This window comes from Struthio camelus, chromosome 9, assembly GCF_040807025.1.
Source record: "Struthio camelus isolate bStrCam1 chromosome 9, bStrCam1.hap1, whole genome shotgun sequence".
Taxonomy (NCBI): Eukaryota; Metazoa; Chordata; class Aves; order Struthioniformes; family Struthionidae; genus Struthio; species Struthio camelus.
The window spans coordinates 15,193,873-15,211,061 of record NC_090950.1 but is presented as its reverse complement, the minus strand read 5'-3'; the positions used below and the strand labels follow the sequence as shown (position 1 = coordinate 15,211,061).

The 17,189-nt window shown below is 36.1% G+C and overlaps 1 protein-coding gene across 5 annotated transcripts in view; it reads right to left on the bottom strand.

Moving 5' to 3' along the window:
- Window positions 1–1,464: 1,464 nt before the first annotated feature.
- The window catches only part of RASA2 (RAS p21 protein activator 2), a 57,802-nt gene continuing 42,077 nt past the window's right edge, over window positions 1,465–17,189 (bottom strand). For 3 of the 5 annotated variants that reach the window (XM_068954597.1, XM_068954598.1, XM_068954599.1), the window contains 7 exons: window positions 16,974–17,047; window positions 15,646–15,752; window positions 13,667–13,749; window positions 12,582–12,790; window positions 10,873–10,976; window positions 10,062–10,251; window positions 1,465–9,170 (listed from right to left, as the gene is read on the bottom strand). In XM_068954597.1, coding sequence (XP_068810698.1) covers window positions 9,140–9,170; window positions 10,062–10,251; window positions 10,873–10,976; window positions 12,582–12,790; window positions 13,667–13,749; window positions 15,646–15,752; window positions 16,974–17,047 — 798 coding nt within the window. In that variant the 3' untranslated portion in view covers window positions 1,465–9,139. The remainder of the gene's footprint in view (window positions 9,171–10,061; window positions 10,252–10,872; window positions 10,977–12,581; window positions 12,791–13,666; window positions 13,750–15,645; window positions 15,753–16,973; window positions 17,048–17,189) is intronic. The other 2 variants (XR_011142875.1, XR_011142874.1) reach the window with 2 other exon arrangements.

Genomic DNA, 17,189 nt, shown 5'->3' with positions numbered 1-17,189 from the left:
ATAATTTTAACTGGATCCTTGAATTTTGAACATATGTTTGGAAAGTAAAAATTTTCTGAAATTGAAGCACATTATTTCTGCTTTGTAGAGTATCAGCTGCCTCTCTCCCTATTTTTTTTAAACTTACATGATTAGCTGGATTGCTTAGGTGAATTCCCAGATACATAATTCTTTTCCAAAAAATATCATTTGTCTTTAATTGTTCTTATCAGAGGTGAGAGGGAAACTAGATGCAATTCTCCTCTTCAGTTGTAAAAACTCATTAGAACAACCTATAAGACAAAATGTAATTATATTTGGATGCCATCAAGATGTAGCACATTTGTCATGCATTTTGCAAATGCAAATATAAAATACACTTTTTAATAATTGGGCAATGCAAGTTTTAACCTGTAACTGTTCCTGGATTTCTTAATTTCACAGTGCTATAAGCAGCTTTTCCTGCACAACTGTGCAGGGTGCACTGCAGCTGAAGGGAGAGACAGCAACAAGTGGGAACAACGGGAACTGCTCTGTTGCTGACACGCCAGGGATAGAAAAACAGTCTGAAGTCAGTAAAATACCAAAGGTGGTCAGCAAAAACAATTACGATCCCTTCCTCTGGTCTTTGCACCTCTCCCCTTCATATAAGGGGCCATGAGGCACTACCAATTCCTTTCCTGAGCCTCCAGTTCAACAGAGATACAGTTCTGAATTGGTTCAGAAAGCCTGAGATGTCCTTTCATATAGGGCAGGGGAAAGAGAGACAGAGAGAGGGACACAGCAGGAGACATTGCTTTCAATAATTAGCGTGAAGGAGATGAGTTTTAAAACTATTTTTTCCAAATAAAAAAAATTAAGTGTTACCTCCTTTTTATGTCCTGACTAGCCTCCTCTCACCTCATCTACTCATACGCTCACTGTGTATGGGCCAAAATTTACATTAGCAGTGAAAGTTGCACAGCAAGTAAGAGTCAGGTACCTTTAACACTGTGTATCTTGCTTTATAGGAATAATTATTAGCTGAAAAACTACTATTTGGGGGAGGGGGCGCTATTTTATCATCTAAACAGCTCTTAAAAAAAAAAAATTACAAGCATTTTTGGAAAAATACTGTCCTGGCACTCTAAAATTCATTTGTTCCCCACAGACTCCTGTAGCTCACATGACACTGAGAAGTCAGCATACAAGAGTAGCACAGAACATAACAGCTCTTTCAGTGAGTTTTCCCTATGTACTTTTTCCACTGTGTTTATCTGTAAATAGAAATTCATTATTGCAGAGAGGAAGACTGCATCGGCTCTATTCATTCAGACTTTACTGAAGATGTCCTGTCTAAATGCAGGAACTTGAACCAAGTTTCTTTCAGTTACTCAAATGATTGTTCAGCTAGAATTATAGCTGCTCAGCCTATTGCATGCTACAGAATAGGAAAAAAAGGTTGTTTGACAATTGTAGATGGCAAGGTACATAATAGTAGGTATCTAAATTCAGAATATTGTTTTATTAATTGATTATAAATTGTATACATTTCTGGAATAATTTCAGAGCAAAGATACAGTGTAATTCAGTAGGAATTTATTCTGGATTCTGATTTTATGGGACATAAAAGAATACCCATCCAAAGCTCTGAGTGTTTGACATCCCATCTTCAAAACAGAAAACTTGCACAATTGCCTAATAGTTGCTTTCTTTTCATACTCCTAATCCCAGTTCAAATGAAGAGAGAGATACATCTTTACCTTTGTAAGCACATTTTCATTTTCTATGCATCTTTCTAAACTCTGATTATTGCACTGACAGTGGTTTGGAAGAACGTACAATGCCTTTCATAGATTTTTCATGAATCTTGCAAGAAGGAAGAGTTCTGGATGTGACCAGGCTTTTTTTTTCTTTCTTTCTTTCTTCTTTCCTTGTACAGCATTTTGAGATTTTTTGTTGTTTTTTCCACAGCTTGCTTTCTCTGAAACACAGAATCTAACATTATTTTTACTAATAACAAAATTGTTATGGAAATGTTGATTTTATGATAATGCAAAGAACAGTTATGTAAGCGTGTATCTTGGCCAACTAATGCACATACTGGGTTGTATTATTACACTTGTTTGCTCTGTCAATAGATAACATATCAGAACATTCGAGTACTGTGTCAAATTAATTTATCTGCCAAAAAAAAGAACATAGAGTCATCTAAAAAGGCAGGTAATGTTTGTCAGCATAGTTCTGTGCCAAAACTATTTCTTAAGCTCTAGATCATCTGTGCCTCTCTGTGCTTTTTTACCAGTAGGAATATGCTTAACAGTGCTATTAATGGCCAGTACTAATAAAACAGTTGCGGTTATAACCAAGGCCTCAGTAAGAGGCAGATAGTGGCCTGCAACAGAGGAAGACAGTGCAGAAAACAGGTATTGCAGTGGCATGCTAGCACCTGTGACAATACCAGCTGTAGTAGTTCTTAAGATTTTAATCGAACCTGCCTGATGCAATTGCCAACATGGAAAAGAGTCTCCAATGTTAATAACTGCAGCTTTTGTGTCCAGAAATAAAAACCCACACAAAACAAAACCAGCCAGTTTGGAAACATACTGTGTTCTCTAAGCTGAAGAGTCCTGGAATAAACTGCGTATCACTTTTACACTGGAAGACCTTACTGGAGGGGAGACTGGAGTGAAGAAATCGCAGAAATACATTGCTATCCAGAACAGCAAATGGAGTTAAAAAACACCCCCCTCCACGTGCTTCCATTTCCCTGTACTGCAGCACAGACAGGTGACTATGATGTGACATTTATAGATGTCCAGGTGAGAGTTCAAAGATAGAGAAGCGAGAGTAATTCAGACTCTTAAATGAATCGTGCATTGCTCCTACTCAGTGTAACAAACAGGCATCACTACACCTAACATATAGAAAGGAATTCCTTAAAAAAGATTTATGAAAACCGTTAATGGCTTCTGGGAACCTCTCTGCTTTACTGAGAAGGCTCAGTCTCACAAGAGACTGACTGTTGCTGAGCCGCTTAACATTTTAATTAACTCCATATATGAACGCTTAAAACTTCTCCCTTCTTCATACAACACCCAAGCCCATCCATCCCTCATTTTGAAGCAAAGAGTGTTAAAGCTAATTACACCAAAGCCCCAGGCTACTGTACCAAAAGATTAATTCTCCACTAGATGCTTGTTTGCTAGTTGTTTTACTTTCTGGAGGAGAGCTCAGTCATTACCATTCCCTCCTGACAGGACGGATTTTCAAGTTGGAAGCTTGTCTCGTATTCCATTAATTAGTTCAAACAAATTTAACTGTGAGGACAAACTGAGATTAGCTGTTTCAGAACGCAGCTCCGCTCTGAACTGAAAGCTGAAAAGCCAGGTAATTTGTTTTGCTGTTACTGTCTCGGGGGAACCTCGCCTCTATTTTGCACTATAGACACCTCTTGTAAGTGTGGGTGAGGTAGTGAAGCCCGTCTCAGCGCCTTGCCCTCTCACAGCTGTCTGGAAGCTGCCCAGCATGAGGGGACCCTGTAAGCGATCCTCTCGGTTGGCAAATCCTGCCGTCCCGGGGTGGTGCGGGGAGGTCAGCACAGACAACCTCAGAAACGTCCCTCATGGAAACTCCCCTTGCTCCCATGTTTAAATTACAAAGGGTATTGCACAGGCCAAGTTTATTCTCTCCTCATCCACGTTTGCAGACGTTGAGTCCTATGTACCATACAGCTTGCTTAATGGATTTGTTGCCTTTGACACATTTTTCTAGTCTTAGATTTTGGCCAAGGCAGTGCCAGAATATATACATGCAATTCAAGTCTGATCATAAAAAAAAGCCCTGTAAATGTGACAGAATGGTGTGATTTGGAAGATCTGACCGGGATCTAAACCAACTACGAAGCTAAGAGAATCAGTCAGAGTGCCCTTTTATTTATTCTAGTGTACATCAGGAAGATCAGAAGAAAAGGTGGGGGGGGAGGTACAGGAGTAAATAAAACTTGTGAGATAAACTGTGAGCTATCACCTCATTATCACATGGGGAAAATGCTTGTGGGACCCTCTCAGCTTCTGCTGTGACCCTGAGCTGTCAGTCTGTGACTAACAATGGTTACAATGACCACATGTTTGACAAAACACTGTGCATGTATGTGGCAACATTTAAATATTTTTAAGTTACAGAAACTAGAGGGAAGAAATACTTTCTCTTGGACTCTTTCGTTTGCATTGCTATGTAATACCCAGCACCTTACCATCCCAGAGAGGGCAAGAGGAGACCAAACCGTATATACTTACTCTGCTTTCCTAAAGTGCTTCGGAGGTCTACGGATGAAACAGACGTCAGGTCCGAGCGCCAGTGTCGACCACTGCCGATTCTTACACAAGTTTCCCTCTTACTGATTTTACCTCTGTCGCTTCCTGGTTGTCTTCAGGAAATCTGTTTCTCTGTCACCTAGCAACAGCATCCCAGTGTCCGGGAAAGGAGAAGGCTGAACAGGGGGTGGTTAATCACAAGGAGCTCCCACCCCTAAGCGTCGCAGCCTGCTACTGCAGTAACCCTTCAGTAGGCGCAAGAAGGTTTGCCTGGGAGCAAAACACTACACGCATATGAGTCTGACTGGCACTGAAGCCTTCTGTCATTCTGCATGTATCTCTCAAAAAAAAAAAAAAAAAACGTGGTCTTTGTCTGCTCCCTGACACAGTCAAGTTTGTCATGGAAAAACCAATCTGCAGTAGAGCTGGGGATAGCCTGCATTTTGAGAAACTAAAGCCAAAATCTTCTGCACTGCTATTTTGGAGGAATCAGGTAAGATTTTTATTTCTTTTATGTATTTTACCTTTCTAAGTCTTAAGTCTCAGAGTAACTTTACTTAGGTTGTTCCACCATTCTTTCCATTTTATTCCTGCACAGGAAAAATGACCAAAAATAGAGGATGAAGGAAAAGGGAGGGGCAGGAATCTTTACAGCAAACTAAACTGGCTGTTTGGATACAACCCCCCTCCCCACATAGATACTGTTTATAAAATAGGAACAAAGACTTGTATCTCCTTTTTTTCCCCCCCTCAAACTTAACTAGACTTTATATACAACTGCTACAGCATTTGCAATAATAATTATGCTTAAATAATCATGATCTTGAGCAGTGAAAGGATTTGGTCATTACAGTTTTATGGCACGTCATAATTAGATTAGATTGTATAGTGTCTTTATATATGGATGAATATTATTTTCATGTACTTCTAAATTCATGTAAAGAATATTTAAAAACAGTTCAATGTTGTCTGAGTTTCTAACAAATCACAAGCTTACAAAACCTACGTATTTTCTAAGGACAAAAAACGAAACAAAAATTACAGCAGCCACTGGATCTTGTTAAACCTTATTCAGCTGTGTTATAGAGCTGTACCTGGTTTAGGTACACAAAGTGACTTCTTAAACTTTTCTTTCTAAACTAAATAATTTAGCTGAATTACAGTCTATATTCCTCCCAGTTTTTGTAGGTCTACTCTGAAAACTTCTCTAGCTTGTCAATAGCTGCCCTGTATTCCTGCATCCCAGGAACGGGCCAAATATGCCAAGAGCAGTCTCTTCAGGGCTGAATACAGTAATACCGAGGTAGCCACTGTACACCTATTAAAAGACTCCTGTTTTACTTTAGTATGCATAAATCATGAAAGCTTCAGCTAAATATACTTTTGTAAGTATTCAGAAGAACCTGAAGTAAACTGTATGCATTTCTCCATTCTACCAGAAGTCCCTTATTTGGTCCTGAAAGTTGATGCTTACTGGCATGTTTTTTATTCTCTATTTATATATGCCATTTTCAAAAAATACTGAATCAGTCCTTACTACATATGACTAAATGTTGCAGATTTTGTACTTCAATTTCTGCTCATTTATGTATTTCAAAGATGACGTATTGTAAACATTTTCCATATGTTATTGCTTCTATTGCCTACATATAGTCTATCAACAGACTGTATGAATGTGTGTATGTATTTAATTTATTTCCCCCTCACCACTATAGTTATCTGCATGTAGAATGGGAGACATTAGTTTGAAAAGCCCAATAACAGAGATTTATCTATGAGAAACTGGCACACTAACTTTCCAAAAATTGAGAGTTCTAGGAAAAAGTTTCTAGCTACAGAGGCATTACGTATCTATGGTTGTTAGCCTAGCCCAGCACTTGGGAGCACGATCAGCACAGGTTGTAACACCCTTCCATATTACGACTTAGAAAAAACTCAGAATAACGGAATGGTTAGAGAAGGTGGCATATTAGTAGTGAAAAGATTAGATCACTCTGCTATAATGATCACAGAATCTCTTTAATAAGATTCACACAGTGCCCATAGAGAAACTCCTTCTGTTCTTCCAATTTCATCTTTAACTTCCTCCGCTTTCTGAATCTCTGCATATGAATGTATGACCAGACTGGGCCTTAGTGCAGCTTACCTCAGAATCAGTCAAAATCAACTCCAAAACGGCTGGAAGGTTTGCATTGTAACTCCTACTAAAGAGCTCCCACGCTCAGTTTTCTGTACAGGAAATAAGACATCTCAAGACATTGAAATTCGCTTCAACAAAGTTACCTTATTAAAAAATTTCCATAGGCATAGGAGTGAGAGCAGGTGAGAGAAAAAAAACCAAAAATTTTGTATGTGACCATGCAAGATCCTTTAACTTAATTATGCTTTTTCTGTCATATTGATCTGATCTTGTTATACCCAACTGCAGCATGTAAATCTCCATCTGATTCAGTCTTCAAATAAATGAACATGCTAAAAAGCCAGGCCTCACAGGAAATACGCAGCAGATCAAGTTTGTTGTAAATTTATTTGTGAGTTATTCTCAAGCAATGTTACAAAACATTAATATTTTGATAAGAAAATAAAATTTAAATAAAAATACATTCAACAATACATCATCATAATACAAATTAAAAGTAATGATAATTTACAATCCAAATAGACCTAATTACTGAACAATGTTTTCTTTCTAGATTAATCAAAATGAAGGCAACTTTTATTATTAATCATCCTACTTGTACCTAATTAAATTCTAGAACATCTACTGCCTTTTAAAAAATTATTAAGTGAGAAATTAAATCTTAATGGTCACAAATATTAAGTGGCCTTTGTTTTTTCTAGATATTCCAGTACCAAAGCAAATAAAAAGTGCATATTTTTCAAAAAAAAATGTTGCAATAGCATGCAATTTAATTTGTCATAAATTTGACTTTGAAAATAACAGAAAACGGCTCCAAGGAACAGACAATTTGCAACAGGGTTGGCCAATACACAACAAAACTTAACTCTGACACTCAACAGCATTCAACTTTAACAGCAGCTTTTTAATGGCAATTAATCAGACCCACCTGACTTTGGCAAAACAATTCTTGGCATTAATAAAGATTTTTTTTCCCTCCCTAATTTCAACTTCTGTTAAAGAAAAGTCCCTTAGAATACAGATACATATATATATATAAATAAAATAAAAGGCAAACACAGCTGCAGGTGATTAAATGATTGTGACACTGCAGATGCTGGTTCTGAATTCCAGATATTCCTTAATAGTTCCTCTAGTATTAAAACAAACAGTCATTTTGACAACAGCTACATTCATTTCAAAAGACATTTCAAACCTGTTTTGCCAATTGGGTTGTCTTTCTGTAGAAAGCCTCCCTACAACAGTATTGCAAACATATAGTGTACATTAGAGTTTTGCAAACATTGTGAATGTCTACTCTTTCTATTGGTAAGTTACATTCTTAATTATTTTGGGCAAATCGTGATTAAAAAAAAAAAAGACCCCACAGTAAATGCTCCAAAAATAGAAGTACCACACATAGACAATTATTATTAGAAAAATAATAATCTAAGGAGTACCACTGTATTTAATACTGCTGAAGCAAAGTTGCCACAGTAATACCTTTGCTTCTTCCTGGTTCTATACATATATATTCTTTCAACACAACCTAAATTCTCAGATGAAGTAAGCAAAAAAAATTAATCTTCCTAAAGTCAAGAATACCAGTTTAAAATTGTGTTAACTGGCAAATAAGAATTTATATAACTAAAGACATAAAAATATCACTTAAGCATTGACAAAACAATGTTGATCATTCAACTGATCATAACAAGAAGATACTACAAAGTATCTAAAAATAATCTGGGATAGTCCAGATATCTAAAGTGCTTTGAGTGATTACATTAGAGATGCATTGTTTGTTAGATTTGTAGTTAAAAGATAAGCTGGGCCGAATTATTACTTTTATTGAAAAAGAAAATCATATGTGGGATCATGTAAGTTGATCAGTACTTTCTTAACCACAATCTGTTCACATTTGAATTTTTCGGTGTGTAAGCAAACTTTTTCCTTTGGGGGTGGGGGGAAATGTTGCTACCCTGCATTTCTTATTAAAATAAAGAAAAAAATCTGTACCTTAAAAATTCCTAAAGAAAACAGATAATGGCCTAATGTCACTACATATATTACTCACCCCAAATGTAAACACGAGGCACAACATAAGTTCCCTGATTTCTTCTTCTTTAGTACTTAAAAAAAATAACTAACACTGGTATCTGCTGTCCAAATTATTTGCAACATACTGCATAATTTTCTAAGACTCCAGGAATAAGTCAAATCAAGTCCTGACAAACCTAATGTGAGAAAAAAAGTCAGATGAATTGAATATGAAGCTTCAGATTTTTCCATGTCATAGTATCTCAAGATTTCACTTTCAAGATCCATATCAGCAGGGCAGGCACTCATGGTAAACTGATGCAAGTTTGCAGTATATATACACCCAGAGAGATGTAATCCAATCAACAATTTCTGTATTGATTTTCTTCCCTTAAAAAGCTTATTTGTTTAGAAAGTTCTTTCCAATAAGACAGCAATGGCAGAAAGACATTTAGATTTATTCACATCTATTACTTCAAGAACCTGGAATTTCAAGTTCTTCAGCAAAATGGGAATAAATTTTTAAGACCAGATTTCCAAGCAGAAAGTTTTCTATTAAATATTAAATAGATTGTCAACACAACTAGCATTTATGTTCATTCTTAAATACTTTGTGAAAGTGTAGGTAATGAATAAAAAAAACCACCAAAAACAACCCAGGAACATTTCCAGTTTCTTCTTCATCCATATAAGCCACAGTTTGTTTTGGTTAGGAAACTTTTCCAACAATTGGATTTTCTCTGGAAAAAATAAAGTATCACATGTAGATATTTTTAAGGTAGTATTTACTTTCCTATTCTCATCATACAAATTTTAACTTAAGGCAAACATACTCTTTGCACAATTTCTACCACTACTTGTGGAAATTGACGGTTTACTTAAAACCTCAAGTGCTTTCATGCGAAACTTCTAAATCAAACGTCAATTTTTCTAAACCACTCAGGCCAAATATTAAAGCTAGGCAAACCAAACAGATGTCATAACATTCTTCTGGAAAATCAAGCCTTCCTGATGCAAAGAAGAAAACAGAAATCTGACTAGCGTTGTTCTATAGATATTAGCTGGGATCAAAGAGAAATGAAAGAATCGGCTCTGGAGCAGCTGTGCATTCCAAAGAATAGTTCTTTGAACATCACCAAAAATAGTCCTTTCTATTTAATATAGCAAGTGAATTGAACAACAACATAAATACTGCATGAAAGATATGTACGCAGTATAATTTTTACAGTTTTATATAACTCAGTATCTTTGTAAAATTTCTGTTAAGAAAGAATTAAGACATTTAACATTTTAAAAAACATTAGAAGGTATGCACACAGTTAGGTATAACATCTGAAGCTCAAGCAACGTTTAAGTTGCAAGGAAACGGATTCATTCAACCTGCTGAGGGGAATCTCAACATGAACACAGACAAATCCCATGTCAGAGGAACTTTTTACATTATCTAATGACTCGTAAAAAGTTTCATTATTACAAATGCAGCAAATCGACGCACCTTATCTTCCTCTTGTCTCTGTGTTGTCCAGATCTAACTTTGGCTTAAATCCTCGTTACCTCAACGAGCCTGACCTCATTCTGCGATTTTTTTTTTGGACTTATTTACGTATGTCAAAATGATTTAAGATACTTACTCACTGCCATATTTAGCACTAGATGATCTCTTCTTTCGATATTTTTCATGGGAGTCATTCAGCTTTCCTACTATATCTATTATTTGTTTAAGTGTATGAAAGATTGCTACAGAGTCTTCAGTTGTGAAGTTAGAATAGTCATCTGGTTCTTTCTGTGGACCTTGATAGACTGCTATACTTCCGCAAGTCTCTACAAAAATTACCACAAATATCAGGTTAGAATTTTGACTTTTAATAAAGAGACCTCTTATAATGTAAATGGCAATTCTGAAATTCTGAAATATAAAGTTACTCTAGCTTATACATAAAGTGGATTAAGATGAAAACAGGAAGGAATATCAATTAGATGTACTAACATTCTTGTGGCTTATTCTCTACTGGTTGCATATTTATCTTTAGCATCTAGATCCCTCCTGTTCACGTTACCAGAAGACCAATGTTTTCTCAGAACTCAGCCACGCTGCATATAAACCTTGCACTAGTCAGGAAAAGGAGAACAAAGATAAAGGAGTAACTGGCTATACTTGCAGGTATCTTCTTATTCAGACTGCTGCTGAGATTTCCTATACGCAAATTCACGTAGAACAAGGTGCACACCCAATGCCTACTGTTAAGGAAAGGCTGAAGACTGTTTGATACTAGAGCACTAAAGACTTAAAAAAAAAAAAACAAAAAAAAAAACAAAAAAAAAAACAGACTCTGCATAGACTGTTACATTCATGGAAAATATTAAGACATCAGTTTGATATCTTGGGCCTAAGGAATTATGGCTGATCAGTACCAGTGTAGATCTGAATTACTATTTAAATACCTTCCAACTTCTGAAGTTTAGACATGTTGATGGTGAAAAGTGAGTAAATTCTTTCTGTCTCTCTATCTCCATCAATCTCAATTTGAGTATCAGCAGGAACATCTCTAATTAAAAGGAAAAAAAAAAACCAAGGAGATGGGTAGTCAATATAACTCATTCTCTAAAAAGTCTGAAAGCAAATAAAAACTGATTCAGTTTCAATATACTTAGTCTTTTATTATGCCTGTCACTCACAGAAAACTTCACAACTGCTACACAAAATTTAGTGTTCATTGTAAACCTTTTACAGAAACAAGAATATAAAGTTTTGAGGGGATTAAGTCTGGACTTTAGCACTTAGCAGTACTAAAAAAGGCCTTTTTTACACTAGAATTTATTATTCAGTACTTCAAGAGTAAGAATATTTTAAAATACCAAAGAAAGATTAACTGTTATTAACTGACAATTAAATGATGCTTTTAAAATTTGAAATACTTGAAAAGTGTCCAGAACAGAAGGGCAAGCTATATTTCTATCAGGACACTTACAGGAACAGAAAGATGAAAACAAAAAGTTATTCAGGAATGGGAAGCTTCTGAACTGATGAGAAACCTAATATATGAATGAAATGAGGAATCTCGAATTATAACACATTCTGCAGAAAGTTTACTAATAGCATTTATTCTGAACTATATTCTGCAAGAATTGAATGCCACCTTTAATCTGTAAGGTATGCAAACTACTGAATTAAGGATAAATTTATTTTAAAAAACAATTACAGCATTTGTTTGCTTGCCAGCAGCTTAAGGAAAGGCATTAACGCATTACAAGATGTTTGTGTAAAACAAGACAAAGTTATGAGTGAAAGTGATAGACTTTCAGACTAAGCCCTACGCTGCAAGCTATTTCAATGGCTTCATATAAATGACCTAGAGAGTGTGTCATATTTCTGCATTAAACTCGGCATCTGAATAAACTTGAGAAAACACTCATCTCTGTTCCTAAATGCACTAAAAGCAACAGCCCTCAAAGAAGAATTATCACCAGTCAAGGTTTGCCACAGGTGTAGCAAATGTCTTCCTTCCAACATGCTCTGCACTCATTATGCACATTAGAGGCCAAAAAGCAAGGAAGATGCTATCAAAGCTGCTTTGGGCTGCCACTGGTACGGTGCAGACTTACAACCAAGGTACAACTTAGAATACTGACAGTTCAGAACACAGATGACAAGAGAGAGAAAGGCATAGCACCAAAACCCTTTTATTTTATCAAGTTGCCACTCTGAAGAAGAAATGCCACAAAGTGGTATAACAGAACTGAAATGTTACAGTTTCTCCCAGAGCACTCAGGGGGAAAAAAAAAACCTACAGACTGCTAAGATTGCTATCAAGTACTGATATGGTAGTAGTACACAAGGTAATCTAAGCGTGAAGAGCAGAACCAGCTCTAAAATAGATTATTCAGCATAAAAGTAAAGAGATCAACCTTTCAATGTTTTTGATTTACATGCTGAATTGACTACCTTTAATATTTCATATGATGTCTAATGAAGTACTAGACGTATTAAAAATCTGTACTCCGGGCCTTACTTAATAAGATACATTTTTAGTAGCAAAGTTTGCTGAAATAGACAGTGAAAGCCTTGCCTTCAGGCTCTCAAGTTCTATAGTGAATCAACAGATGATTTTGTCCTACAAAACACACACATTTTTATTTCAGAAGCAACTTACGCAGTGCAACGAGCACAGCCCACTGTGTTCTCTACGGTAGCCTTGCAGCAGAGCCAGTTCCCGTTCAGAAAAGCAGAAGGATGGTAAAAACTAAGTCTCTTCTGGTTGCATCTCGTCACCCGGCAGAGCGCTTCTATCCACTCGCTAGCTTCTACACAGTTATTTGCTTGGATATAGAGTGGCTTCTCTCCATGTAGTACTTGAAACATCTGTAGATGCAACATTATTCTGCTCAGTGAAAGAGTCCAATTATTGAGCAACTCTGAATCTCTTAAAATTGATCCGAGATCTCTGGCAATTCATCAGACAAATTAAGACAAAAAGTGAGACAAGGGAGAAAAACTTTTCTCTTCCTGCCGACACCTCTCTCCAGTTATACTGCACAGCCCTATTCAGGAAAAAAGACAGCTCCCTGTGTTCTGCCCACCCCACTTCCTCATCCAAAAACCAGAATGCTTAAAGAATCAGAACATGATGCGTTTTCTGTCCTCTTCGTTCACCTAGCTCAGCGTGACATCAACTGCTTTGTGCCTCATATCCTACGAGTAACAGAAAATTTCCCAAAGCCTCCCCTTTAGCCATCCTCAGCCTAAGTAACAGCTGCACTATTATCATTGTCTAAGAACATTGGATTGAAATAATGGCAGAAATACTCATGTTTTACAGGTCCAGAATGAGGCTTTGAGGAAGAGAATTGTCTCTAAACTGACAAAAGGTATTACAGGAAATCCTCATCAAAAGGAATAAATAAAAGTCTGGTAGTATTACATTTCTAATAGAACACAGTATAATATATACTAATAATAGCTTGCATAAAAGTGATTTGTAATAAGGTCACAATAGTTTTAACCTTCATTCTACAAATTTGGAAAGCAAGGCACAAGTCAATCAGGGCAAAGACCTAAATCTCCAGATTGTCAGTACCATGTTCAGAGTACCAGCTAGTACTGCATACAACTGTTTCTTCTCTTGATCCATCAAAAAGATTTTTTTTTTTTTGTGAAATGTTTAATAATAGGTTTAAGTAAGCCTATCGTAGCAAACTAAGCTAATTAGAATCTTCTTTCAAGCAACTTTTGACTCACATTTTTCTTGTTGAAGGAGCTCTCATCAAGCTTCTCCACTGCAAGGATGTTTTTGATTGGAATAGTGAAAATTGGTTCTTTATCTGCAAAAATTCATAAATAGATAACGAGAGTAAACCAAAAGGCTATATATTTTTTTAAAATAACTTATCGTATCAGTGCACTGAGTTTAAGTTCACAAAACGTGCATTTTAATTGTTGAGAAAAGGTACATGAATCAGACTATATTCTAATGATGAGAGAACTAAAGGACTCACTCAAAGCACAAAGATTAGGAAATAATCTGTCATTTCTCACTGATATATCTGCTTAAGTTAATATGATGCAACCCTAAAGTAATAAACTGAAAGAGAACTGGGCAGTGAGGTAGGCTACAGAATCTGTCATATATGACAGTATAGGGTGCTATTTATTTGGTTGGTTTCATTTTTCAATTAAAAGACATAAAAATAAAAAAATTAAGCTTAGCATGTTTTCTTCTTCTAAAGAAAATAAGAAATGAGATTAATTTTCTTTTTCTAAATTACATCTACCGTTAATTTAAAAAACAGAAGTAAAAGCAAGACTGAAATGCCAAATCCACGCCTAATCTCATAGTTCATCATTACCATCTGAGAAGAGACTGGCGGTCAAAAGACCACCCTGGAGAATCAAAACTGTAGTACGTCCAATGCCAAAACACCTTCCTGTGATCCAGATGCAGGACCCAAGTGAACTACATTGGCACTACACCAGATTATTGCAGGAAACACAAGTAAAATGCCTGTTAATGTAATGCAGGCATCAACAAAAACCTGCTTGTTACTCGATACTGACAACCATCATGTACGACAGTCTCACGTGCTTAGTATTGAAGAACATGAAGCAGCTTCAGCAGTTCTGGAATTAGCCAAAGGCAAAATTTCTTTTTTCATTTTTAAAAATAGTAATTTTGATTTATCTGTAAACGCTGCGGTACATGAAATGCCTTCTGGATTTGCTGTATCAGCATCCTGAATAAACTGTAAAGTAAGAATCATCCAAAGAGATGGAGAATCTGACTGTTCTGTACACATTTCTGTATTTCATAGATACGCAACTTCATATTAAAGAAATCTATGAAAATCTTATTCATTTCCAAGGAAAAATTTAAATATAAATACACACACGCACACACATATAATAACGTCTGTAAAACAGAAATGAATAGAAAGCATCAGATGAAATAGGATTTTGCTGATTCAGTCAATGCTGACTCTGTCAAAAACCAAACATTTTGTGAAACAACTTTCAACTAACTTCCAACAAAGCAGATAATAGTTTTCCTGAGGAAACCTCTCTTACCTGCCAGCTCCCTAGCAACCTACTTAGGCTCTCAAAAATCAACTCCAACATGTCCAGCATCAGCATTTAATAAATTCCTTGCTGCAGAAGGAGGAAAAAACGTGTTCTCCAGTTTGCTGCACAGAACTGGAAGTTTCAAGAACCGTAGCTTCAACTAAGGCTCTCAGAGCTGCCAGTATTCCCAGCCTGGAAGCTCTCAAAAACTCTGCTAAGAAGCTAAGAGTCTTGGCTCCCACAGTTTAGACCTTTGAAGGACTGAGACCGTGGATCTCTCCGAGAGTCAGTTATTTTGGTCTTCCAGTCTTAACTGCATACACTAAATTCCAACCATTCTGCTGTAGAAGCCTTCTGCAAGGTAAGTAGGACTCTATGATACAGATGGGAAGCACTTGGAGAACAGGGCAGACATAATTAATACTGTAAACTTTAGGAAAAAAATATTAAAGAAGCCAAAGTCAGATGCAAATACTTAGGAAATATTGAGAATTCTTCCAACTGTAACAGCTAAATACGAAGAATTATGTTTTGGTTTTGTACAGTAAACAGTCACAAAGCATGAAGTCACTGCAGAGACATGCCACAAACACATTTCTGCAATAGAATTAAATATAAGCGTTTGGTAATAAAAACTGTCCTGTGAAATAAACATAATTTACCTTGTTGTTTGTGGTAGGTGAATTCTCTACTTGTTAGACAGAACCACCGTTTCTTGAAATTCTTTTTACCAATCCGCGTCCTTCCTTGAGCTCTTTTGTACATTTCTCTGCAAAGACAGAATCAAATGAAAATGCTGCCGTTAATCTTTGAAAGAGCTTTCAAAGCCACTTAGCTAAGAAAACACATTATTGTTTGTCATGCAATGACATTAAAATTCTATTAATCAGTTGTTCAGAACAGGTCCTCATGATCACCTCCCATATGGTGATCCATGCACAAGGCTCCGTTAAAAGGCAAGGAGTGAAGGAAAAAAAAAAAAAAGCAATTTAGATTCTGTTTGTAGCAGTGAATTTGGGATGGGTTCTTGCTTATTCAGATCCAGAACTGCAAATTTTCCCAAAAGGGAGTAAGGTGTATTCAGCTGTGATATTCTCCCTCTCTTCCCCGCACTTTCTACATGCGGAACTGAATACTTTCTACATCAGGAACTGAATACAAATGAAATGATGCTGAACAAGACTCAACAGCAAGAGTAGATACAAATTGTGCTCAGTACTGTTTAAAGCGTACTCACTGGAAACTATTGTTTGGAGAAACTGCCATCAGTTTCTGATGCTGATTAGCTTCCGATATATTTAAACATTGACCTACTGCGACTGTCTCCTCCTCCTCTTCTATTAAGTATTTTACTAAGAGGTACATTTGTTTTCATTTTAAATTCAGACACTTGTTTCACAGAGGAATCTGTGATGGCTTTGAATCTCTTCTCAGGTGAATACAAATCCTCCCCCACCACCCAAGCACACACACAAACGTTGGTTGAATTAATTTACTAGCTATTCTTGACCAACATCAGAAAAGACAGTTTGTTCGTTTCTTAGAAGCAGCCACTTTTGCCACAATTTCTATAGAAGCTTTCTACCATTTACTGCTAAATATTCCAATTACAGGATTTTTTCCCCCTATAATAAGGTGCCCAGCTAAGCTTAAACATCACACAAATCAATTCTACTTTAAATGAATTTTGTGTTATCTTAAAATACATTTTAATGGTTCTGAGTAAATGATCAGAGCACACATTGAATTACAGCAAAAATGCAGACTTTAAAAAGTTTTAAATTACCTTTAAATTTTTTTCTACAATATTTAGAAGGTGAATTATTCAGTTTTGCAGCAAAAGCTGCAAACTCTGCAAACTAATGCAGAATTAGCACAAATAGAAATATATTATAGTAGAAATCAAACATTTCGTGTACCATAATTTAACATTGGCATTAATGAAAAACAGGTAAGTCACATCTTGAATCGGAGAAACAGAATTATTTACCCTTCTTTTAGATGTACTGGCTCACTCAGACCACTGGGCTCTCTACTTTCAGTAGAGGAAACATCATCTAGGAACTTAAAAGAAAAATACAAGGGGAACATATAGTACTTGAAAAAACAGAACAAACTAAAGCTATTCTGAAAACGCATACGTAGAGTTTCTCCCAGTAAAGAACAACTATTTTGGATTTTGGATAACAGATGAAATGAAAATACA